The 23215-nt window shown below is 46.5% G+C and overlaps 1 protein-coding gene across 5 annotated transcripts; it reads right to left on the bottom strand.

Annotated features, from left to right (window-relative positions):
- Window positions 1-106: 106 nt before the first annotated feature.
- LOC310847001 (uncharacterized protein) lies at window positions 107-22628 on the bottom strand. 5 transcript variants are annotated; one of them, XM_083744347.1, is made up of 16 exons: window positions 22154-22585; window positions 15975-16101; window positions 15409-15538; window positions 14703-14807; window positions 12893-13033; window positions 11446-11530; window positions 10371-10434; window positions 9493-9572; window positions 8587-8796; window positions 7238-7294; window positions 5809-5949; window positions 5619-5686; window positions 4167-4194; window positions 3332-3398; window positions 2336-2415; window positions 107-997 (listed from the first exon to the last, which is right to left on the bottom strand). In XM_083744347.1, exons 1-16 carry the CDS (start codon window positions 22535-22537, stop codon window positions 962-964), a joined length of 1803 nt encoding a protein of 600 aa, XP_083600473.1. In that variant the 5' UTR covers window positions 22538-22585; the 3' UTR covers window positions 107-961. The 5 variants fall into 5 exon arrangements, 4 of the variants coding, with proteins under 4 accessions (XP_083600473.1, XP_083600472.1, XP_083600474.1 ...); XM_083744346.1 differs by lacking the exon at window positions 107-997 and having other exon boundaries at window positions 1472-2415; window positions 22154-22628; XM_083744348.1 differs by lacking the exon at window positions 107-997 and having other exon boundaries at window positions 1472-2415; window positions 21801-22255.
- Between the last annotated feature and the right edge of the window lie 587 nt (window positions 22629-23215).

Genomic DNA, 23215 nt, shown 5'->3' with positions numbered 1-23215 from the left:
GGTATGATCAAATTGGCTTTTAGAGTCTACATTTTCTCCTCTGTTTTGTTTCTACTTCATTTTCTCTTTCATTGTACACAGCTTCAATAACTCTACATTGTGAAGTGGTTTATAAATCCGTTGAATATAAATAAATAAGTATGCAGAGGAAGCAAAAGGCTTATTAACGCAGAAAGAGGACTTTATTGCAGAAAACCTTCATGAGGGGGAAATAGCAATGCTGACATTTTGGGTAGGAAGAAAGTGAGGGGGAGACAAGATAGTCAGACAAACAGTATATTTTGCTGGACACGATCCACAGGCTGATGCTTGGAATACAGGAGGAATGAGAGAGGTAAACCCATCAAAGGAGCCCTGTGCTCAGTTCATCCATCAACAGAGACATCAGAAGAATGTCAAAGAGAAAGCTGGATTAGGCCAATGGCCCATTTAGTCCAGCATCCTGCTCCCCCAGTGGCCAAACAGTTTCCTGTGGGAGACCAGGGAGCAGGATTGGAGCACGAGACCCCTCTTCCCTCCCGCTGTGAAGGCAGAGCATTGCCATCCTGGCTAGAAGCCATGCAGAGCCCTTGAAAGACAAGACTGGAAAGACACAAACCACTTGCAAGCTCTCTCAAGCCAGCTTCCTTGAAATGAATGGGAGCTGTGCAAAGCCTCTTCAGGAATCCTGGTGTGGCTCCCATCTGCTCCAAAGGGGTTTGCAAACACACACAAACACAAGTCCCACACATGGGTTGCACACATTGCCTTTTGCCAGGACTCAGAAGTTTAAAGCAATTTTATTTCTGGCATGCTACTTGACTATGGGAATACTAGTCATTCCAAGGCTGGGAAAAGCATTTTCTGCCCCCCCCCCCCCGGTGCATGGTTGGTGCAACAGAAGGAGCTGGATCCAAATTTAGAGGAAATAGTAAGACTCAATTCCAGCCACTTGGTTTTTCATGCAGGGCTCCAGAGGGCATCATTGCTTGGGGATGAGAGACATGAAAAGGTATTCCTAGGTTGAAGAAAAAGGAAGAGTTCAAAACGTGCCTCCCAGTTCCTGAAGTGGGACCATTAAACTTTTTCTAATTCTGCTTTTTGACCCCTCCAAGCTGCTGCTCCCCCTCCGTCTCCCCAACCCAGTGCTAAGGGATTTCTCTGCAGCCTTCAGCACAGTTGATCCTCCTTGCTACCTTCACTCCTTTTACGTTGCTGGATTCCGTGACCTGACATTGGCTGGCTCTTTTCTGAACTGCTGGATATCTTTTAGCCCCTTCACAGGGGAAACACTTCCATGGTTTCCTTCGGAGTCCCTCATAAACGTGTCCCTTGCTGTTCTGTCTCTGCCCGTTGGCCACAGGCAACATCCCTGAACCCCATGTGGACTTGGGTGCCACATTTCCCATTCCTGACTCTGAGTCAGTCGCCCCTCCTTCAGGGAATGAGTGGGAGAGGGAGTTTGTCCAGTTGTCCATATGAAACCAGGAGCACAGGCTTCCCACTTCTCTGCAAACAACAGCTCTTCAAGCCAGCCAGGCTCCTTTCAATGCAGACACTCATCTCCGCGCAGGTGGAGCCAACAGCTACAGCGGAACTGCACCTCCCAACTTAAGGCTCAGTCTGAGGATGGCTGCCTCTGAAACAGCACCTGAGCCCTCTCTTACGGGGGTTTCCAGCCTGAGCTTGCCATTGCTTTTGATAGAGCACTACCTCTGTACCCCAGAACTCCCTTTCACTCTCTCCAGTAGCTCATCCGCCTCACTCTGAGTAGATGATATAAAGACATGTTTCTCCTCTGGGTATCCCTTTCCATACCTGCCAGTGCGGGCTTTTAGATTGTCCCCTATGCTGAGTTTTAGATTGTAAGGTCCTTGGGGCACGAAGCTATCCTCTGAAAAACTGGCTCCACTTTTGAGCTTTGCCCCCTACACCCCAAGGCTACGTATTACTGCTTCTATGATATATGTATTTTATACCCCGCCTTTTCACCTGAGAGGACTCAAGTCAGCATACAGATAAAAATACGAACCACTAAAAACACAGAAAAAACATCGTTAAATAACAATTAAACATTGATAAAATTGAAACTATGTTTATACATAAGAAATCTATTAAAAACATACAGATCATTATCATAAAAACTGCACTGCACCCGCCCTTTCATTAAAAGGAGTCAGTTCCCAACAGCCTTTTGGAACAAGAAAGGTTTCACCTGCCGGCAGAAGGAGAATAAGGAGGGAGCCAGGATGGCTTCTTCAGGGAGGCGTCTCCAGAGACTGGGAGCAGCCACCGAGAAGGCCCTGAGGAGCTCAAAACCTACATCCTGAAACATGGAAAACCCCAAAGGACTCACCTTTGTACAGCTGGTTTTCACTCTCACCACATCACCCACACCTGGAGCCAGTGGCAACAGGAACTCCTGCTCCAGATTGTCTGAAGAAAAGAAGCACAATCCGCATTTGGGCAGACCTGTCTGGACTGGCATGACCATCTAGAAACTCTGCAGCAGGGACCTTGTGTTGCTCTGTTGCCAACCCCTTCCTCTGTCTAATGTCATTTACTGTGCCTGCTGCCCCACAATTTCAGGTTTGTCCCTAATGAAATGACCCGTTGCATTTGGACTAACGCCAATGGAAGCTGCCCTCCTAGAATTGGCTGATCTTGAAACTGCTCAGCTACCGGTATATGCTGTTGCTCAGATATACGCTATGTCACAGACACACACACACACACACACACACACACACACACAGAACTGACATGACTAATTCAAATCGCCATTATAGATTACTTGAACAAGTTCTGTTCACAGTGAGTGCTACTTTTAACATTAATACTTTTAGCATATTCAGAGGTGAGTCAAACTCCTTTTCCCATCATTTAGGTTTTTATCATTTGTCTGTGTGACTTCTCTCTAGATATGCTTTTTAAAAACAGTGATATTAGATGCTGCCAAAATTGTTTTGCTTTAATTTATAGTTAATTGTATTGAATCAAAATTTCAATGCATGGGTTTGGGGCATATAATTTATCAAATATTTTCCTGAAGATGTCTAACCTTTCTAAATTATCTCCCTCAAATGAAAATTTTCTGAGCACATATTTGAAGTGGTAGGATAACTGTGCCTTTAACATGGCAGTTATAGAATGAACTTGGCTGAAAAAATTAGCTATTGGACTCAGTTTCTGCTACACAGAAATTAGACAATTAGATTTGTTCTTTGAACAGAGCAAAATCGTCACAACCCTAACAGATGTGGGACTGTCCCTAACACAACTGTACCCACCAACTGTCAAGGTTCCTCTGAAGCAAGTGCCGCCCCCCTCACAAAACTGGACAAATTCTTACCCAACAATGCAACAGGATCCTCAAATTCCAGTAGCCTTTCCAGCATGCCAACTACGTTGGATAGGTCCTGTTTTGGGATGAAGAAATGTCATTACCAAAGTCCAAGAAACAGCCCAGAAGCAAAAGCACCTGAAGCGAGGACCCTGCAGCAATGCAATCAGGGTGGTTTGCATGGGGAGTCAGCACAAAGACTGTCCTGAGGTGGACTGTCTAATGGTTGCTTATTCCACACGCCCAGAAATTTAAATTGGAATACTGTGCAAACCCCAGTGACTGGCGCAGTAGCATTCCAAGAAGATTGTGGAGAATTATTTCAGGTGAGTCGTGCCCCGCAGATCAGAAGCCTCTGTCTCCTACTCCAGGGAAGTTCCATGGAATGAGGGGAATGCAGGGGATCCTTCAAGGAATCCGCTGGAGGGGAGAGTGCTCTGCTGCTTGAATCCTGCTTGTGGGTTTCCCACAGGGATCTGGTTGGCCACTGTGAGAGCAGGACTCCAAGGCAAACTCTCTTGAATTACTGCATTAGCTTCTTTTGCTGCTGCACCACACTACTGGCTCATGTTATGCTTGTGGTCTATTAACAACCCAAGTATGCAAGCTTTCACACACTCCTCCTGTTGCCCCTGGTGGGGGGGGGGGCAGGAATGGCAAAATGCAAAGGGAGGGCAGGGGTGGCTGCGGGTGAGCTGTAAGGGGAAGGGGCTTGGGGGGTAAGGTGCAAAGAGAGAGGGGTTGCAAGCAGATGGAGGCGGGATATGTGGGGGTGACAAGCAATGCGAAGAGGGATGCAGCCTCTAGTATGATCACATAAATTGAAACATAAGGAAGAACTTACACCCCTCATATGTATTTGAAGAAATCCACTGAAAATAAAGAAAGCACATATTAGACTCGGCATACTGTAAGGTCCTGTGAACAACATCTGCCAGGAGCCCCCAAGAAGCTGTTTGCAGTGATATCAAGCTGAGATCCCAAGGCCTTAGGTAGTCCCTAAGGTGACTTGGAGCTAAGTTGTTCAGGGCTTTGCAAGTTAATACAAGGACCTTGAACCTGGCTCTGTAGTAGATGGGCAGCCAGTCAGTGGTGGAGGAAGAGGAGTGCGGGGGGGGCGCACTCCCCCCGGCAGCGCGATCCCGGTGGGGTGTCATCACGGCTGCCCACCCCCCGCCTGTGCTGGGCACCATGCCCTGCCCCCACCTGCTCTTCGCCCCCCCGGTGCCGGAGCATGAAGCTCCGCCACTGCAGCAGTGCAGATGTTTTAACCGTGACACCACATGTTGTTGCTCAGATGCCCCCACCAGCAATCTGGCCACAGCATTCTGCACCCTCCCAAGTCTACATTTCCTTGGTGCTATGGTTCTGTAGTCAACTGGCTAGCCCTGTTCAGGAACAAAGTACAGTGGTACCTCGGGTTACATACGCTTCAGGTTACAGACTCCGCTAACCCGGAAATAGTACCTCAGGTTAAGAACTTTGCTTCAGGATGAGAACAGAAATTGTGCAGCGCAGCGGCAGCAGGAGGCCCCATTAGCTAAAGTGGTGCTTCGGGTTAAGAACAGTTTAAGGTTAAGAACGGATCTCCAGAACGAATTAAGTACTAAACCTGAGGTACCACTATATTAGATCCACACTAACTGTAATAGTTAAAGCCATGGTTTTCCCAGTAGTGATGTATGGAAGTGAGAGCTGGACCATAAAGAAGGCTGATCGCCAAAGAATTGATGCTTTTGAATTCTGGTGCTGGAAGAGACTCTTGAGAGTCCCATGGACTGCAAGAAGATCAAACCCATCCATTCTGAAGGAAATCAGCCATGAGTGCTCACTGGAAGGACAGATCCTGAAGCTGAGGCTCCAAGACTTTGGCCAGCTCATGAGAAGAGAAGACTCCCTGGAAAAGACCTGATGTGGGGAAAGATGGAGGGCACAAGGAGAAGGGAAAGACAGAGGACGAGATGATCGGACAGTGTTCTCGAAGCTACAAACATGAATTTGACCAAACTGCGGGAGGCAGTGGAAGACAGGGGTGCCTGGCGTGCTCTGGTCCAGGGGGTCAAGAAGAGTCGGACAGGACTAAACGACTAAAGAACAACAACAAACTGTTGCCCTGCAGACTGTGCTGTATCTTACTTGTGAGCCATGTCTCTAGCTACATTTACACTTTACGGCAGATGACGAATAGAAAGAAAATATGAAACACAACATTAGACTATCTACTTAGCAAAAATGATGCATTGGCACTGCTAGCACCATCCTGCTTGTGACAGCAAGGCAAGTGGTCTGGTCTTACCTTTCTAGAGATAACGAGACCTTCAGCTTGTTGTCTGCAATCGAAGTATCAGCTGGTGCATAGTAAGTCTGCCATGAAAGGAAGCAAAAGAGGAGCCGTTCAGCAGAGAGAGAGATGGTGTTGATGGACACCATCCCCTGGGAAGTTCTCCTGCACAAGGCTCTGCAGAGAGAGCTGGGCTGAAACTTACTTCATCTAGTCTCCAGATGGAGATCCCCTCAGCATTAAACGTCTCCAGCTTCAATAGATGAATCACGTAAAGTATGCCAAAGTCGCTATAGAATCGAGGCGGTTCATGAGCGGTTAAGTTCATCACATAGTTTTCTAACTCCTGCACAGATTTGGTTTAAATACAGGAATGAGGGCACAAATGATGAGTGTGTAGATAATAATTTAAAATGCAAAGCAAAGGAAACAACCTCCCTAAAACATCCAGGATGATGTTGGCACAGCCTGAAATAATTCAGAAATGCCTTCCTCATATATCTGGGCACCTGTGTTTCCACAGGGAAATAGCAGAGCAGTTCCAACCATGTCTTCTGTGTAGAGGTATTGCTCTGCTTTGCGAAGGCAAACCTCGCACCAGACATGCAACAATATGTCACGGAGCGTTGAGGCTGCTTTCCCCGACCTTTTGCCTTCTTGGCTAGAAAACAGGGTTTTCCCCCCAACCTTTTGTCCTTTCACAATTTGTTTGCTAAACATATCGCTTGGCTGGAGCATGACGGGGGACGCAGACGTAATCAAGTATTGGGGGGAACATTTGAGGGAAACACCTGCTGACACGTGTATTTGCTAACGCTGGAAATGTGCTTAGATGGAAATACGTTAAAGTTCAGGGTGGTTTCACTACTGTTTCCAATTGTTGACTTCTGCTAATAAAAGGAGCCTCTGCAGAGCTAGCCGGCAGCTTGCTTGGAGCATCCTTGACAGCGTGCTTCTGCACAGCTCACCTGCATTACCAAGACCTGTCTCATGTCCATCACTTCACTCTGAGTAGGAAATCCCCTTGAATAAAATGGGATGTAACAACTCCAGATAAGGTACAAGGAGGGTTTTGAAAGGGAGCATGAAAATGGGCTGAGTAAAGGTGCATTTCAAGGACTGTAGTTGGATGAAGAGATGGTGAGGTCCTGAAAGGGCAGAAGCTAATTGGGTGAGAGGATGAGTAGCTAAGATGATGTACATTTCCCACACAGCAGGGGTGTCGAATAAAATATGGGGGGGCAGGTAAGCCCCACCCCACATAATCCATCATATGGCACGGCACACACACACTATTTCAATGGGAATTCCCCCCCAACTTTGAGGGGGTGGCCCTCAAATATTTTATCGGGGGGGGGGGGGGAGGGACCTCAGCCCCTAGGACTTGGCTCCTATGCCACACCGTGTGTGTTCTACTGGAGATGCTCTCACAGGCCCTTTGGACTCTGTCCTGTAATGCATTGCTGAATAAAGTCTGTCTGACTGGGAGTTTGGTGTGAGCCTCTATCCTTCAACTCCCAAGGGGGAATTTATTCCATGCTGACTTCTGAGTAGACGTACTTACTATTATGCAAGTAAGACCAGGCAAGAGGGAAAGGAGGGTTCAGAAGCCGAGCAGATAAAAAGCCACTCACCTCATCAGAAACTTGCCCTGGAAGCAGAGGCTGAACACTTTCCAACATGCAAAAGCCCTGGGAGGTATATGAAATGACAAGTAATTATTATTATGATGTTCATTATTATATTTAATTATACAGTGGTACATAGGGACCGCTTAATAGTGGAAAGGTAAACGGCGTTCCGTGTGCTGCGCTGGCTCGCCAGATGCAGCTTTGTCACGCTGGCCACGTGACCCGGAAGTGTCTCTGGACAGCGCTGGCCCCCGGCCTCTTGAGTGAGATGGGTGCACCAACCCCAGAGTCTGTCAAGACTGGCCCGTACGGGCAGGGGTACCTTTACCTTTACCTTTACCTCAGGTTAAAGGGACACAGGTGGCGCTGTGGGTTAAACCACAGAGCCTAGGACTTGCTGATCAGAAGGTTGTCAGTTCGAATCCCCGTGACGGGGTGAGCTCCCGTTGTGCGGTCCCTGCTCCTGCCAACCTAGCAGTTCGAAAGCACATCAAAGTGCAAGTAGATAAATAGGTACCGCTCTGGCAGGAAGGTAAATGGCATTTCCGTGCGCTGCTCTGGTTTGCCAGAAGTGGCTTAGTCATGCTGGCCACATGACCCGGAAGCTGTACGCCAGCTCCCTTGGCCAGTAAAGCGAGATGAGTGCCACAACCCCAGAGTCGTCCACGACTGGACCTAATGGTCAGGGGTCCCTTTACCTTTACTTTACCTCAGGTTAAGAATTTAATTCGTTCTGGAGGTTCATTCTTAACCTGAAACTGTTCCACTGTATCCCGCCTTCTTCCCAGGCAAGGACTCAAAGTGGCTAACAGATAAAATAGAAACAACTAAAAACAGAGAAAAAACACTAATCATTAAAAAGGAATTAAACACTGATTAGAATTATATATGTGTCTGCCTGTGTGATCTATTAAAACCTACAGATAATTGCAATAAAAACATCACAGCACCCGTTCTTTCCTTCAAAACAGTTAGTTCCCAAAGGCCAATGGGAGGACAGCAAGGAGGGAGCCAGTCTGGCTTCTCTCGGGAGGGAGCAGCCAGGCAATGGAAAATCCCAACAGACGGCATTGGACCAGCATCTCTTCACTCTTCTTCTCTCTGTCCCTGTCCTCCACACAGCTAGTCTCCATATGCCAGAGCCACACTCTGGCCTTGAGTCACAGCTCATTGGGGCTCCAAATCACATGTGCAGCTTGATGTGACTCAACATGTGACCTAATATGCCAACTAGCGCTCCATGCCTGCCACTGGGCACTGCCAACATGACATGAGAGAGGGCACAGGTCTGGGGTACAGGTGAAGCACCCCCTGCACAGTTTCCACTTGGGCCAGGGTTTGGCCCCACTCACCATTTTGTGGTTCTTATCCAGAATGATGGGCTTTATAGGTTGTAGGAGTTGGGCAAAGTTCCAGTCCAGCTGCTTCATCGCCATGGCAATGTCAGTGACAGCTTCCTTGTGCATTTTAGGAAGAGAGTCCAAGAGGCTGTCAAGCCTTTCTTTTGCTCCACCGCCTGCCTCTTCTGCTCTGCCGTCCGCCTTTCCTTCTTCTTCCGAGACCTGGAAGCAGCATCAAAAGAAGTACATAGTTGAACTATGGAACTCACTCCTACAGGACGCAGTGGGAGCCACCAATCTAGAAGACTTTAGAAGAGGACTGGACAAAATTCACAGAGGAGAGGGCCGTGAATGGCTATTAGCCACGATGGCTATGCCCTGCCTGCACAGCTGAAAGCAACCAATAATTCTGAATCCCAGTTGCAGGGAAACGCAGGAGGGGAGAGGAAGCTTATGTGCTTGAATCCTGCTTGCTGGTTTCCCACTGGGGCGTCTGGTCAGCCACTGCGCTGTATGATCTGTTCAACTCAACAGTTGGGCAGCCGCATTCTGCAGGAACTGAAGCTTCCCAAATCATTTCCAAAGGCTGCCCCATGTATGAAGTTTCTGAATGGTTTCCAAAGGCCACTCACATACAGCGCATTGCCACACGCCAACCTTGAGGTTACCAGAGCATAGATTACTGTAGCCAAGTTATTCCTGTCCAGAGAGGGTCATAGTTGAGCCACCACCATGGCCGTGGAGTACCATTGCAGGTCCCTAACTACTTTTCAGGTTGAGATGGTGTTCCTCCTGATTGGGAACAAAAACTTTTGAAGCCTGATGAATAGTTACCAGGGCAGAGAGTGTAGGCAAGCCCTTGGCCCCCTGAATCCCTTTTCAGAGGAGCAGGAGCGCATGGCGCTGGTTGCTACTTACACGCAGCTCAAGGATGAGAGTGTCATTTCTCAGAAGGAAGCTCTCGAGAAAGTACTGGATCCCAAGAGGTGACAAGTCAACTGCAGGGAAGACAATTTGTATCGCACCTTTTCACCAAGGAACTCAAGGTGTCATCCGTGACCCTTCCTCTCCTCATTTAATCGCCACAACAACCCTGTGAGGCTGGTTAATCTGAGAGGCAGTGCCTGGCACTCAAAGTCACTTAGTGAGAGCTTTGTGGCCGAGTTGGGATCTGAGCCATGGTCTCCCGGTTCCTCCTCTGACACTCTACCCACTACACCACACTGCCTCTCAATCAAGGAGACTCATTCAGTGTTGGTACTCTTTAACTAAGGAGCAAATGTCTTTACCCCTGTGGCCTCAGAGCTCCTGGAATATGCATTACCTGCACCAACCTCTCCTGTCTTTTAGGAAATCTTCCCAGTTGCCATTTCTTTTGAGAGAAGCCTTGCTATGGACTTCCCCATTCGTTTCAATGGGGAGACTCTTTCCTCCCGTGCAACGGCATGCACACAAAGATCAGCGCCTTCGGCTGAATGAGTGGCGAAGTCCACAGAACTTCAGTTACAGCATCAAAGGAACAGTATCGGAATTTTGAAGTTTTGCAATTCTGGTCTTCAAACATCATGTCTAATAAAAGCAGGGGGGGATTTTGAAGGCACCGTTTCTCTCCCAAACCTAATGGCATCCTAAGTCATTTAGCTCAAATTTGGGGAATGTGCATATTTCATTTACTCCCCCTCTGTGTGTTTAAAATATCAACTAAACCAGCATCAGAGGAATCTTCTTCAAGTAGCTTCTCCCTGATTTGCCTTAGCATTTCTTAAAGGAATGTGCAAAAGAAGGAAGCCGCTTACATAGACTCTGGCTCAGAAGGCAACCTCCAGGCCTGGACAGGGCAGACTGCAAGAGACCACAGCTCTGAAATATAAAGCCAGAAAAGCAAAGCTACCTTTGAAGGCGACTCGGAAACTACAACTAATTCAGAATGTGGCAGCTAGACTGGTGACTGGGAGCGGCCGCCGAGACCACATAACACTGGTCTTGAAAGACCTACATTGGCTCCCAGTACGTTTCCGAGCACAATTCAAAGTGTTGGTGCTGACCTTTAAAGCCTAAACGGCCTCAGCCCAGTATACCTGAAGGAGCGTCTCCTCCCCCATCGTTCAGCCCGGACACTGAGGTCCAGCTCCGAGGGCCTTCTGGTGGTTCCCGTATTGCGAGAAGCAAAGCTGCAGGGAACCAGGCAAAGGGCCTTCTCGGTAGTGGTGCCCGCCCTGTGGAACGCCCTCCCAGCAGATGTCAAAGAGAAAAACAACTACCAGACTTTTAGAAGACATCTGAAGGCAGCCCTGTTTAGGGAAGCTTTTAATGTTTGATGTATTACAGTATTTTAATATTTTTTTGGAAGCCGCCCAGAGTGGCTGGGGAGGCCCAGCCAGATGGGCGGGGTATAAATAATGAATTTATTATTATTATTATTATTATTATTATTATTATTATTATTATTATTATTATTAAAGTGAGAGTGGAAAACACAAGCCTTGAAACCAAGCCTTATGAGGAACAGCTGGGGAGTTGGGTCTGTTTGGCCTGGAGAAGACTGAGAGATGATATAGCAGACAAGCTTGCTCTGGCGGGAAGGACTCAAACCAATGGTTGAGATTGCAGCTAAACATCAGGAAGAACTTTCTGATGGGAAGAGTTGTTCAACAGTGGAACGGACTCCCTTGGGAGGTGGTGGATTCAGAGGTTTTTAAGCAAAGGATGCATTGCAAGGGGGTTGGATTAGATGACCTTTGAGATTCCCCCCACTCTACAATTCTATGAACACCAGTAGCACCAAGAACAGCATCAAAATCAATTCACTTAACATCAGCAGTCAGAGCCCTATGTACATTTCAACCTCAACTCCAGCAGGATAAGACCAACCTTTTCATCCAAAACAGGGATCAGTCTTTCTCCCAGAGCAATCTGTACCATTGGCGTGACACCCTCTATCGAAGTGCTGGAAGATCTGATGAGTGATAAAAATGGGAAAGAGATGCGAAAAGCTTGCAGAAGTTAGAGCAGCTGCCTGCAATTTAAATGAAAAGGTGCATCCTAGCAGTGCCTGTTAGGGCATTATCCTACTCTCAAGTAGGACCCTGGCAGAGACACATGCCCGACTGGCATGTTCACTCCCTCCTGGTCAATCATTCGGGAGCTTCAAAAGCTTTCTTCTGCCCAAACATCACAGCGACCGATGCCAACAGACATCAGCACACTTAGGGATCCACAGAGTCTTCGCAGCTTTGCGTAACAGACCTCAGCAACTCAGCATTTTGGCTAATCTACTTTATTTACATCTAAACACACACGGAGCACTGCAACATGGTTCCCTCACTCTCTCTAACATCAGAAGGAAAGAGAAAGAACAAAGGACAATAGCCCCACTTCACGGAACAGAGTAACGCAAACATCCTTCCCACTCTGTGGAGTCAAAACATACACCGTCATGTGAAAGACAACAATCCCATGACTGCAATCATGGAGCAGGAATTCTAACAGTGCCGTTCCAAGCCCTTGGAAAACAGTAAAACAAACAAACCAGTGCATACAAACGCACACACTGCCGTACCATTAAAAATATACCACAGCGATCCACAACAATATAGAAATGTAAAACTAGACAATGAAATCATAAAAAGTGAAAAACGAGTTAAAAGCAAATAGAAATTAAAAGCAAATATCAATAAACCCTTGGTTGGAGGTTTACCCTTAATTGCTTGCATAGGCTTGACAGAATAAAAAGATTTCCAGCAAGTCTTTAAAATCTGGCACAGAAGGCACCTGCTGAAAATCCAGTGGCAAAGAGTTCCAGAGGAACTATCAAAAAGACTATGGATTGTTATTTACAGTGCAATTCAATGAGGATGAGAGAGGGAGAGTATGTGCCAACAGAATGGCCAAAACCGAAGGCTGGCTTTTCTCATTCTGGTGAGGGCAGGAGGAGAAATACATTGGTGAGATCCAGGGCTGGCAGACATTCTCTCTCTCTCTCTCTCTCTCTCTCTCTCTCTCTCACACACACACACACACACCAATCATTGGAGCACATTGGCAGAGTGAAATGCTTCGGATCAAACAAAGAACCAGAAAACTCTGCTTTTAATTTGTTTTGATCAGGTAGGTTAAGCAGTAAACAAAACAAAACAAAAACCTGGTCAGATTGATGACTTGAAATCATTTGAAATCATTTGCCAACCATCAGGAATGCCGGAACACAACATTCATTTACATGGTTTAGCCTGCCATTCTTTGGCCTGAGTGAATTGCTTGGCTGGTTCTCTTCTTCCCCTGTCACCCACCCAAGGAAAATGTTCTGTCTGCTACTTACTTGTACCAGGTTTTGATATCTGACCAACCACCGCAGGAGTGGCAGCTCTTCATCTGAAACCCACTGCTGTTCATGGTCATGACAGTTGAGAAGTCCTTTGTGACTTGAATCTCCACCTCTTTGCCCAAAGGATCAAAGGAACTAGATGGAAGGAAAGGATATATTGCATTTGTATCACGCCCTGAAAACACAAAGTGCTGGTTTTAGCCTACCTAAGAACGTAAGAACAGCCTGCTGGATCAGGCCACTGGCCCCAGAATCCTGTTCTCACAGTGGCCAACCGGATGAGAAAGCCACAAGGAAGATCTGAACACAAGAGCTCTCTTGCCTCCTGGGGTTTCCAGCAACAGGTATTCTGAAGCATTGCTGCCTCCAACTGGGCAGGAGAGAATAGCCATCCTGGCTAGCTGTCATTGAGAGCTCTTTCCTCAATATATCTGTCTAATCTAATCTGTTTTTAAAGCCACCGAAGTTGGTGGTACTGTAATAAGAATAAGAATAAGAATAAGAATTTATTCTTAATAACATGCCCATCTGGATGGGTTTCCCCAGGCACTCTGGACAGCTCCCAACAGAGTATTAAAAACACGATAAAACATCAAAAACTTCCCTAAACAGGCTTGCCTCCAGATGTCTTCTAAAAGTCAGATAGTTGTTTCTTTCCTTGACATCTGATGGGAGGGCTTTCCACAGGGCGGGTGCCACTACCAAGAAGGCTCTCTGCCTGGCTCCCTGTAACCGCACTTCTCTCAGTGAGGAAACAGCCAGAAGGCCCTCAAAGCTGGACCAACACTTTGAATTGGGCCCAGAAACATACTGGGAGCCAATGTTGGTCTTTCAGGACTGGTATTATGTGGTCTCGGTGGCCGCTCCCAGTCAACAGTCTAGCTGCAGCATTCTGGATTAGTTGTAGTTTCCAGGTCACCTTCAAAGGTGGCCCCACATAGAGCGCATTGCAGTAGTCCAAGCAGGAGATAACTACAGCATGCACCACTCTAGTGAGACAGTCTGTAGGCAGGTAGGGTCTCAGCCTGTATACCAGATGGAACTGGTAGACACAGAATTGACCTGCACCTCCATGGACAGCTGTGAGTCCAAACTGACTCACAGGCTGTGCACCTGGTCTTTTAGGGGCACGGTTACCCCGTTCAGGACCAGGGAATCCTCCACACCTGCCCACCTCCTGTCCCCCCAAAACAGTTCTTCTGTCTTGTCAGAATTCAACCTCAATCTATTAGCCGCCATCCATCCTCCAACTGCCTCCAGACACTCACACAGGACCTTCACCACCTTCACTGGTTCATACTCATGAACACCTAGCCCAAACCCCCTGATGATCTCTCCCAGCGGCTTCATATAGATGTTAAAAAGCATGAGGGAGAGGATGGTACCCTGAGGCACCCCACAAGTGAGGGCCCAGGGGTCTGAACACCCCCCCCCACTTTCTGAACATGGCCCAGGCGGAAGGAGAGGAACCAGTGTATAACAGTGTCTCCTGTGGGAGCAATAGGTTCCATGCTACCGATGGAGTTTTCTATCCTAATGGCATAATACTTCATCTATTTGTTTATCTGAAAATTTCCACCACCCTTTCCAGCCACAAAGGCATCCAAACTGGCTTAAAACGATCGATAAGAAGACACTTTGGATGCTCACACAGATTTGACCTCTTTGGGGATCAACAGAGTTCATCTCTAACAGCAAGATTGCTTGGATGCTCCCAAGTATCACAAACTTACAGAACTGCAGAGTTTTCACTGCTGGTTTTCAAGGCTATTTCCTGAAAAGAAGATGCTGAAAAAGAACTTACTATTCTAAATAGACGCCAAATACCACTATCCAATGGAGGTTCAGTGAATCGTCTGATCGCATTGTTATATCAATAGCTGGGCGATACGGGGTCTCCACCGTTATTCTGCAAAGACAACAAAAGGCAACTCAACTAGTGGGGACTCTGAGTTAAATGGAGAGGTGCCTAAAACTGTGGGCTGGACATTTCTGGTACCCCACGAAGAAGGGTAAGGTAAAGGCAAAGGGACCCCTGACCATTAGGTTCAGTCGTGGCCGACTCTGGGGCCGCGGCGCTCATCTCGCTTTACTGGCCAAGGGAGCCAGCATACAGCTTCCAGGTCGTGTGGCCAGCAGGACTAAGCCGCTTCTGGCGAATCAGAGCAGCACACAGAAACACCATTTACCTTCCCGCTGGAGCGGTCCTATTTTTCTACTTGCACTTTGATGCGCTTTCGATCTGCTAGGTGGGCAGGAGCAGGGACCGAGCAACAGGAGCTCACCCTGTTGCGGGGATTCGAACCGCTGACCTTCTGATCAGCAAGTCCTAGGCTCTGTGGTTTAACCCACAACGTCACCCGCACCCCTCGCATGAAGAAGGGAATCCTCCATAAAAGAGATTCTCTTGAAAACACCCTATTAAATGGAATGGGACCTGCACATAAGCGTTACTGTGCTCTTCCAGAGTTCCTGTTTCAAAGGGGGCTCCCAATCTGCACAGATCCTACCTGGGTGGCAGATGTGGGATGTGTCCAAAGAAGGGCTTTCCAGAATCAGGGGGTGGTTGAGGGCTGAGTTCCCCTACCAAATGGGTTAACTCTTCTCCCATGTCAGAACTGACCAGGCATCTCCCAAGCTCTGAAAGAATTTGATCCATCAGTGACTGTGCTTTAGAGATAGTGAATAAAAAGTCAAACAGCTCAGGCATTTATTGACTGTGAAAAATGCTGAGATTTGGGACGATGTACTTCATTGCTTTTCTCATGCTACATTATTTTTTATTATTATTTAAAAATATATCAAGACAGTGATGTAATGGAGAGGCAAGCAAGGACCAGTTTTTAAAATATGCTAGTCCTGATTTGTATTTATTTATTTGAATCATAGAAGGGCCCCAAAGAGCCATCTAGTCCACCCCCTTCCCGTAATGCAGAAATCACAGCGAAGAGATGGATCACAGGCCAAAGAAGCTCAGCCTACCTAATTCAGGACATGCATGTATCTTGAGCAAAATGGGGAAGATGAGACCCCAGCACTTGCCTCACCCTGCTAACTGCAAGGATTGTGAGGTTACCTTCCTCCAGGTACTTCTTCCTGATCCTCAGAAAGGCCCCTTGGCCTTCATGTCCCCAAGTCAGGCTCAGGAGACTGCAGAAGAAGAGAAATCCCCAAGCCCGGATCATCTCCGCCTCGGATCGCAGCTACAGAAAAATTCCCAGCATTACATTAAACCTATTATAAAATAAAAAAAAATTCCTTCCAGTAGCACCTTAAAGACCAACTAAGTTAGTTCTTGGTATGAGCTTTCGTGTGCATGCACACTTCTTCAGATACACTTCTTCAGATACACTTCTTCAGATACACTGTGTGTATCTGAAGAAGTGTGCATGCACACGAAAGCTCCTACCAAGAACTGACTTAGTTGGTCTTTAAGGTGCTACTGGAAGGATTTTTTTTTGTTTTGACTATGGCAGACCAACACGGCTACCTATCTGTAACTGGAACTATTATAAAAAAAATGTTTATTATGGATGTGTGTGTGTGTGTGTGTGTGTGTGTATGTATATATATATATTTGCTTTCGTAGATTTTCACGGGTACAGGAATGCAGGTTTTGGTGTCCTCGGGTGTCTTCCCGTGTAAAAGTTGGGGTGTCTAGGCGACGTTTCGACGAGGTCTCACTCGTCATCTTCAGGCTGGTGCTTTCGGCTTCTTGTTACTGGAACAGAGCGGGATCTCAATGTTTGAGTTCCTATAAATACTGTAGAGGGGGTGTGGTGTCTAGCCTCCAATGTTCTGGGCAGAGAGGAAGTTCCCAGGCTAGTGTGCCTTTTCTTCTTTTGTTCCTTAATTACTTGAGAAATACCTTGAGTGATTTCTTGAGTGATATCCTGAGTACCACTTAGGTGGGTCATTAGGTGTGGATTAGTTGCTAAAGTCTTTGTGTCTTGACCTCTTGAACTTTGTGAAGAGTTTTCCTGAGAAGATGGCTGTATTGCACTTAGTTGTGCTTTGGCTTGGCTTCGTGTATAGGGGCGAGCTGTGGTTTTGTGGCTTGTGTCAGCCAGATCTGTGTAGGGATTGCAGGGGGGTGCAGCATCCGGAGGTGCCACCATGGATTGGCTACTGGATGGTGTCAGTAATTCATCTGTGGAGAGGGTCTGGGTTTGGGTCTGGTGTGGTTGATTGGTGTTGGCGTTCTGTGTGCCTCTGGATCTGGTGTCAGTTTTTGTGGGGAGGGCTAATTTCCAGATGTCTGGCAAGCGGGATGTGTCGTCACGCTTGTTCATGTTGTGAGGGTGTTTCTCTATCTCGATGGCTTCCATGATTATTCTCTTGTGGTGATGTTCCGTGTTAAAGAGCAATTTGGAATCTGCAAAATTAATTTCGTGTCCTGTTTCTTTCATGTGTTGGAAAAGAGAGGAAGTTTTTTCTTCTTTTTTGACGGCATTCTTGTGTTCTGCGATACGTGCATTTATTCGTCTGTTTGTTTGTCCAATGTACGTGGCTGGGCAGACTTTGCAGGGTATTTCATAGATCCCTTGGTTTTCCAACTGGATTTTATCCTTGGGGTTTCTGAGGATATTGGCTATTTTTTGGTTGGTGCAAAAGGCTGTTTTGATATTGTGTTTATGGAGGATTTTGCTAATTTTATCTGTAGTGCCCTTGATATAAGGAAGGAGGGCCATGCCATTGTTTTCTTCTGTGTCTTGGTTTTTGGGGGGTGTTTCCTTTTGGATTAGCTTCGTAATCCTGTTTTGCTGGTATCCATTGGCAATTAACACATTTGAGAGATTCTGTAACTCAGTTGTCAAGTGGTCTTTGTCAGCCAGGCGTTTGGTTCTGGAGATGAGAGTCTTGGCTACGGAGTTTATTTGTGCAGGGTGGTGGTGTGATTGTGCATGTAAGTAGCGGTTGGTGTGTGTTTTTTTCTGGTAGATAGTGTGTCCTAGGGAGCCATCAGGTTTTTTGTAGATTAGGACGTCAAGGAAGGGAAGTTGGTTGTTGGCTTCTATTTCCATAGTGAATTGTATTTTGGGGTGTAAGTTGTTGAGATGTGTGAGGAAGCTATCCAGTTTTTCCTTCCCGTGTGGCCAAATTACAAAGGTGTCGTCAACATATCTGAGCCAAAGTTTGGGTTTGTGTTCTGACTTGTCTAAAGCATTGGTTTCAAAGTGTTCCATGTACAGGTTTGCGATGACCGGTGAGAGGGGTGATCCCATAGGTGCTCCTTCTATCTGTTTGTATCTTTGTCCATTGTGGATGAAGTACGTGTTGGTTAGGCAGTGGTTGGTCAGGTCCAAGATGTATTCGGGGGGATTGTATTTGTTTTGAATAGCTGTCAAGGCTTCATTAATGGGCACTTGTGTGAAGAGAGATACAACATCGAAGCTCACAAGTAGGTCATTAGGATGTAGGTTTTGCTTCTTTATTGTTTCTATGAACTGGAAGGAGTTTGGTACGTGTGAAGAGATGGATTCTGCATAGGGCTGAAGTTGCTTGGCGAGAAATTTAGCGAGATTTTGTAGAGGTGAGCCTATGGAGCTGACTATTGGTCTGAGTGGTGTTCCTTCTTTGTGTATCTTGGGGAGGCCGTAGAGTTTGGGGCATCTGGATGATTTTTCTCTGGGGATGATTCTTAGCTGGATTTCTTCACTGATAGGAGAGGCTTTTATTTTGGATTTGGTGGTTTTTTCCAGATAGGTGGTGGGATCTGTTTTTATAGGTTTGTAGGCAGGATCTTGGAGTAGCTTTGATAGTTTTGCTTGGTAGTCCGATGTGTTCATCACCACTGTGGCATTACCTTTGTCTGCTGGGAGAATGATTATGTTGTTGTCTTTCCTCAGGTTGGTGAGTGCTTTCTGTTCTTCTTTGTGTAAATTGCTTCTGGGTGGTTTGCTGGAGCAGAGGATGTTGGTGACTTCAAGTCTGATTTTATTGGCTTCATCTGGGTTGAATTTGGTTAGGCTAGCTTCGACTCCGCATATGATGTTTTCCGTGGGGATGCGTCTCGGGGCGACTGCAAAGTTGAAACCTTTGGAGAGTACTTTGGTTTCAGTTGTGGTGAGGATCCTGTCTGATATGTTATGTACTGTTTGTTTCATGGGTTGCTGTGGAGGGTGGCCGGGCTTCTGGCGTTTCTCTAGTTTGTGGAGTTTGTTGGTGTGTGTGTCTGTCTTATGTGAGGTCTCCGTTTCAGCTCTAACCAACACGTGCCTAACCAACACGTACTTCATCCACAATGGACAAAGATACAAACAGATAGAAGGAGCACCTATGGGATCACCCCTCTCACCGGTCATCGCAAACCTGTACATGGAACACTTTGAAACCAATGCTTTAGACAAGTCAGAACACAAACCCAAACTTTGGCTCAGATATGTTGACGACACCTTTGTAATTTGGCCACACGGGAAGGAAAAACTGGATAGCTTCCTCACACATCTCAACAACTTACACCCCAAAATACAATTCACTATGGAAATAGAAGCCAACAACCAACTTCCCTTCCTTGACGTCCTAATCTACAAAAAACCTGATGGCTCCCTAGGACACACTATCTACCAGAAAAAAACACACACCAACCGCTACTTACATGCACAATCACACCACCACCCTGCACAAATAAACTCCGTAGCCAAGACTCTCATCTCCAGAACCAAACGCCTGGCTGACAAAGACCACTTGACAACTGAGTTACAGAATCTCTCAAATGTGTTAATTGCCAATGGATACCAGCAAAACAGGATTACGAAGCTAATCCAAAAGGAAACACCCCCCAAAAACCAAGACACAGAAGAAAACAATGGCATGGCCCTCCTTCCTTATATCAAGGGCACTACAGATAAAATTAGCAAAATCCTCCATAAACACAATATCAAAACAGCCTTTTGCACCAACCAAAAAATAGCCAATATCCTCAGAAACCCCAAGGATAAAATCCAGTTGGAAAACCAAGGGATCTATGAAATACCCTGCAAAGTCTGCCCAGCCACGTACATTGGACAAACAAACAGACGAATAAATGCACGTATCGCAGAACACAAGAATGCCGTCAAAAAAGAAGAAAAAACTTCCTCTCTTTTCCAACACATGAAAGAAACAGGACACGAAATTAATTTTGCAGATTCCAAATTGCTCTTTAACACGGAACATCACCACAAGAGAATAATCATGGAAGCCATCGAGATAGAGAAACACCCTCACAACATGAACAAGCGTGACGACACATCCCGCTTGCCAGACATCTGGAAATTAGCCCTCCCCACAAAAACTGACACCAGATCCAGAGGCACACAGAACGCCAACACCAATCAACCACACCAGACCCAAACCCAGACCCTCTCCACAGATGAATTACTGACACCATCCAGTAGCCAATCCATGGTGGCACCTCCGGATGCTGCACCCCCCTGCAATCCCTACACAGATCTGGCTGACACAAGCCACAAAACCACAGCTCGCCCCTATACACGAAGCCAAGCCAAAGCACAACTAAGTGCAATACAGCCATCTTCTCAGGAAAACTCTTCACAAAGTTCAAGAGGTCAAGACACAAAGACTTTAGCAACTAATCCACACCTAATGACCCACCTAAGTGGTACTCAGGATATCACTCAAGAAATCACTCAAGGTATCTCTCAAGTAATTAAGGAACAAAAGAAGAAAAGGCACACTAGCCTGGGAACTTCCTCTCTGCCCAGAACATTGGAGGCTAGACACCACACCCCCTCTACAGTATTTATAGGAACTCAAACATTGAGATCCCGCTCTGTTCCAGTAACAAGAAGCCGAAAGCACCAGCCTGAAGATGACGAGTGAGACCTCGTCGAAACGTCGCCTAGACACCCCAACTTTTACACGGGAAGACACCCGAGGACACCAAAACCTGCATATATATATATATATATATATATAATAAATAATTGTAAATCAACACACACACACACACACACACACACAATTTTCATTTTTTTTAAATAAACATTTCAACAACAAAACAAAAACAAAATTCTCACCTATCAATCCTCAACTTCCCTCCCCTCTTTCAGCAGTTCTATTAATTTACCCTCTTTTTTTCTTTTAGAAACTGGAATTTTTTACAATAGTCCTACTAATGTCTTAGTTTGTTTACAATTTGTTTGTAAATACTCAATGTGTGTGTGTGTGTGTGTGTATATACCTAAGCTGTAACAACTATACAATTAAGCTTAAGAAGCTGAAGTGAAATAACCGAAAAGAACCTAGTTTAGCAGCCTGTAACATCTACTAGGTTTAATAGATCTAAAAAAAGTTAACAGTTCCTTGAACGATTTCTATCTCCTGACACACCTTTTGATTTACCAACTTTGTTCTGTGAAATAAATTATTTCATCTGTTAAACATCTCCCTAAGTCTCCAATATCAGAGAGGTTTTCTTCCTAAAATTAAGCAGAGGTTAAGACTGGGCTCGCTGCAATTGGTGGAGCATTTTGATAGAAAATAAAACCCCCAAAGTAGAAGAAAGTGTGTTATACTTTGGTGAGGGAAAATTCCTGTCAGGAAATGGCAGCTTCTCATAAACCTCCAAGGCAAGAGGAGGCAGTCAGGGAGAAGCTCAGTCTGAAGGAGAGATTTCTGAGGGGAATTCTGGTCAGTAGGTAACATTTGAAATGGAAAACAGAATAGAAGCAGAAAAACAGACTCAGTTAACCAAAATACAAGGCAGAGGAGAAAGAAAGAGGTTAAAATACAAGCAGAACAAGAACAAGCCTATTCAGTTAGCGAAAACACAGGCAGGTGACAGAGAAAGGGAGCGAGAGAAAGAGGCGGAACGTGAAAAAGAAATGTATAATCTTAAAATGCAAAAAATACAGCTTAGAGCAGAATGACTGGTTCCACAGAGAAGTGGGGAAGTTACCTCAGTGGAACAAACAAAATTTCAAAAAGGAGATGGTATAGAAGCTTTTCTGTTTTGAGAGAACCAAATTCAGAGCTTCTGGATGAGGCCAGAATGAAGGATCTCCTGAGGGAGATTTGCTCAAAAATGAGGAATGAGGAAACCGCAGATTATGAGTGAATGAGGGAGAGTTTGGGGATCACGACTGAGCAGAGCAGGAAAACATTTTGGAGAAATTAAGAGGAAACCTGGGGAAACTCATGCCCAGTTATGTTACGGCCTCAAGAGCCTGGCTGAGGGAAGGAAGGGTCAGGCGCTGGAGGAACTGAAGCAACGGATAGTTTTGGAACAGCTCTTTCAACATGTCTCCTCACATCTGGGATAAAAATCTGAAAACGGTGGGGGAAGCCGCCAGTTCCCTGGACAAGATGGAAGGAGATTGGGGAGGTTGGTGGTCCCACCCGCCTTCCGGAAAAGCCAAGTTTGGGGCTGCTCAGAGAAGTCGGGAGGCAGCCAAAACCAGCCCTGCGAGGCGGGTCCCTGCCCTGCAGAACAGAATGGGGGGATCTGTTTCCCCTCAGACCTAGCTCAGAGGCTTCCTTCTCTGGCCAGAGGAGAGCTAGAAGGGATCCCAAGGCAGGAATCCTCTCAGAGAGTCCAGAGAGGAGGAGAGAGGCCAGGATCAGGCGCTGCCGGGAAAAGGAGTCCCTTGGCAGCCTGGCTTGAGCAATGTTGTCCCTGAGGAGAAGGGTGTGCATTTGCCCTCATCTCACACCTGAGCCCCAACCCCAGTTATGGCTGCTTAGAATCGCAGGACTCAGAGCCGGAAGGAGAGAACCTGCCGCCCATTTCTCTGTTTCTCATTTCCCTGCATTAGGGGTCGGGGGGGGGCAAGTCCCCAGGGAAATCCATCAACAGTTCAGTGTACGTTTCTCTGGATACGCACATGGTTGCGTGCAATTCTTCCTAACACGTACAGTTCGGCAAAGCAATTTCTCCTCCCATAATATGCTTTCGTACGTTATTTTCACTTTATCTTAGTGTATACTGTATATATCAACACTGTATATCTATTTGTACAAATGTCTTGCCCAGAGGACTGCACAACAAGAACAGGGGTGTTTGTGTAAATTCCAAAGGACGGTTGTCTATTAATGTTTGCATATTCAGCCCCCCCTTAATTCTAGTCCTCCCTTCCTTGAAAAGAGGACTCTCTCCACACCTGTTGACTAGACGACTCTTGGGGGTCCCAAGAAACCTTCAGGTGAGAAGGAGCCCTTGGCCAAGGGGGTCCCTCTGGCACAGGCAGAGCCCCCCCCCCATTTCATGGGCAGCCCCTTCATCCTGCCATTTGTAGGGAGTTCCTGAGAGATGCCCCCCATTTTGGTCTCCCCACAGCCAGCAGGTGGGAGGGCCCAAAGCCAAGGTGGAGATAT

This window comes from Podarcis gaigeae (genome assembly GCF_964106915.1).
Source record: "Podarcis gaigeae genome assembly, chromosome: 6".
Classification (NCBI taxonomy): domain Eukaryota; kingdom Metazoa; phylum Chordata; class Lepidosauria; order Squamata; family Lacertidae; genus Podarcis; species Podarcis gaigeae.
This window is presented reverse-complemented; position numbering and strand designations above follow the sequence as displayed.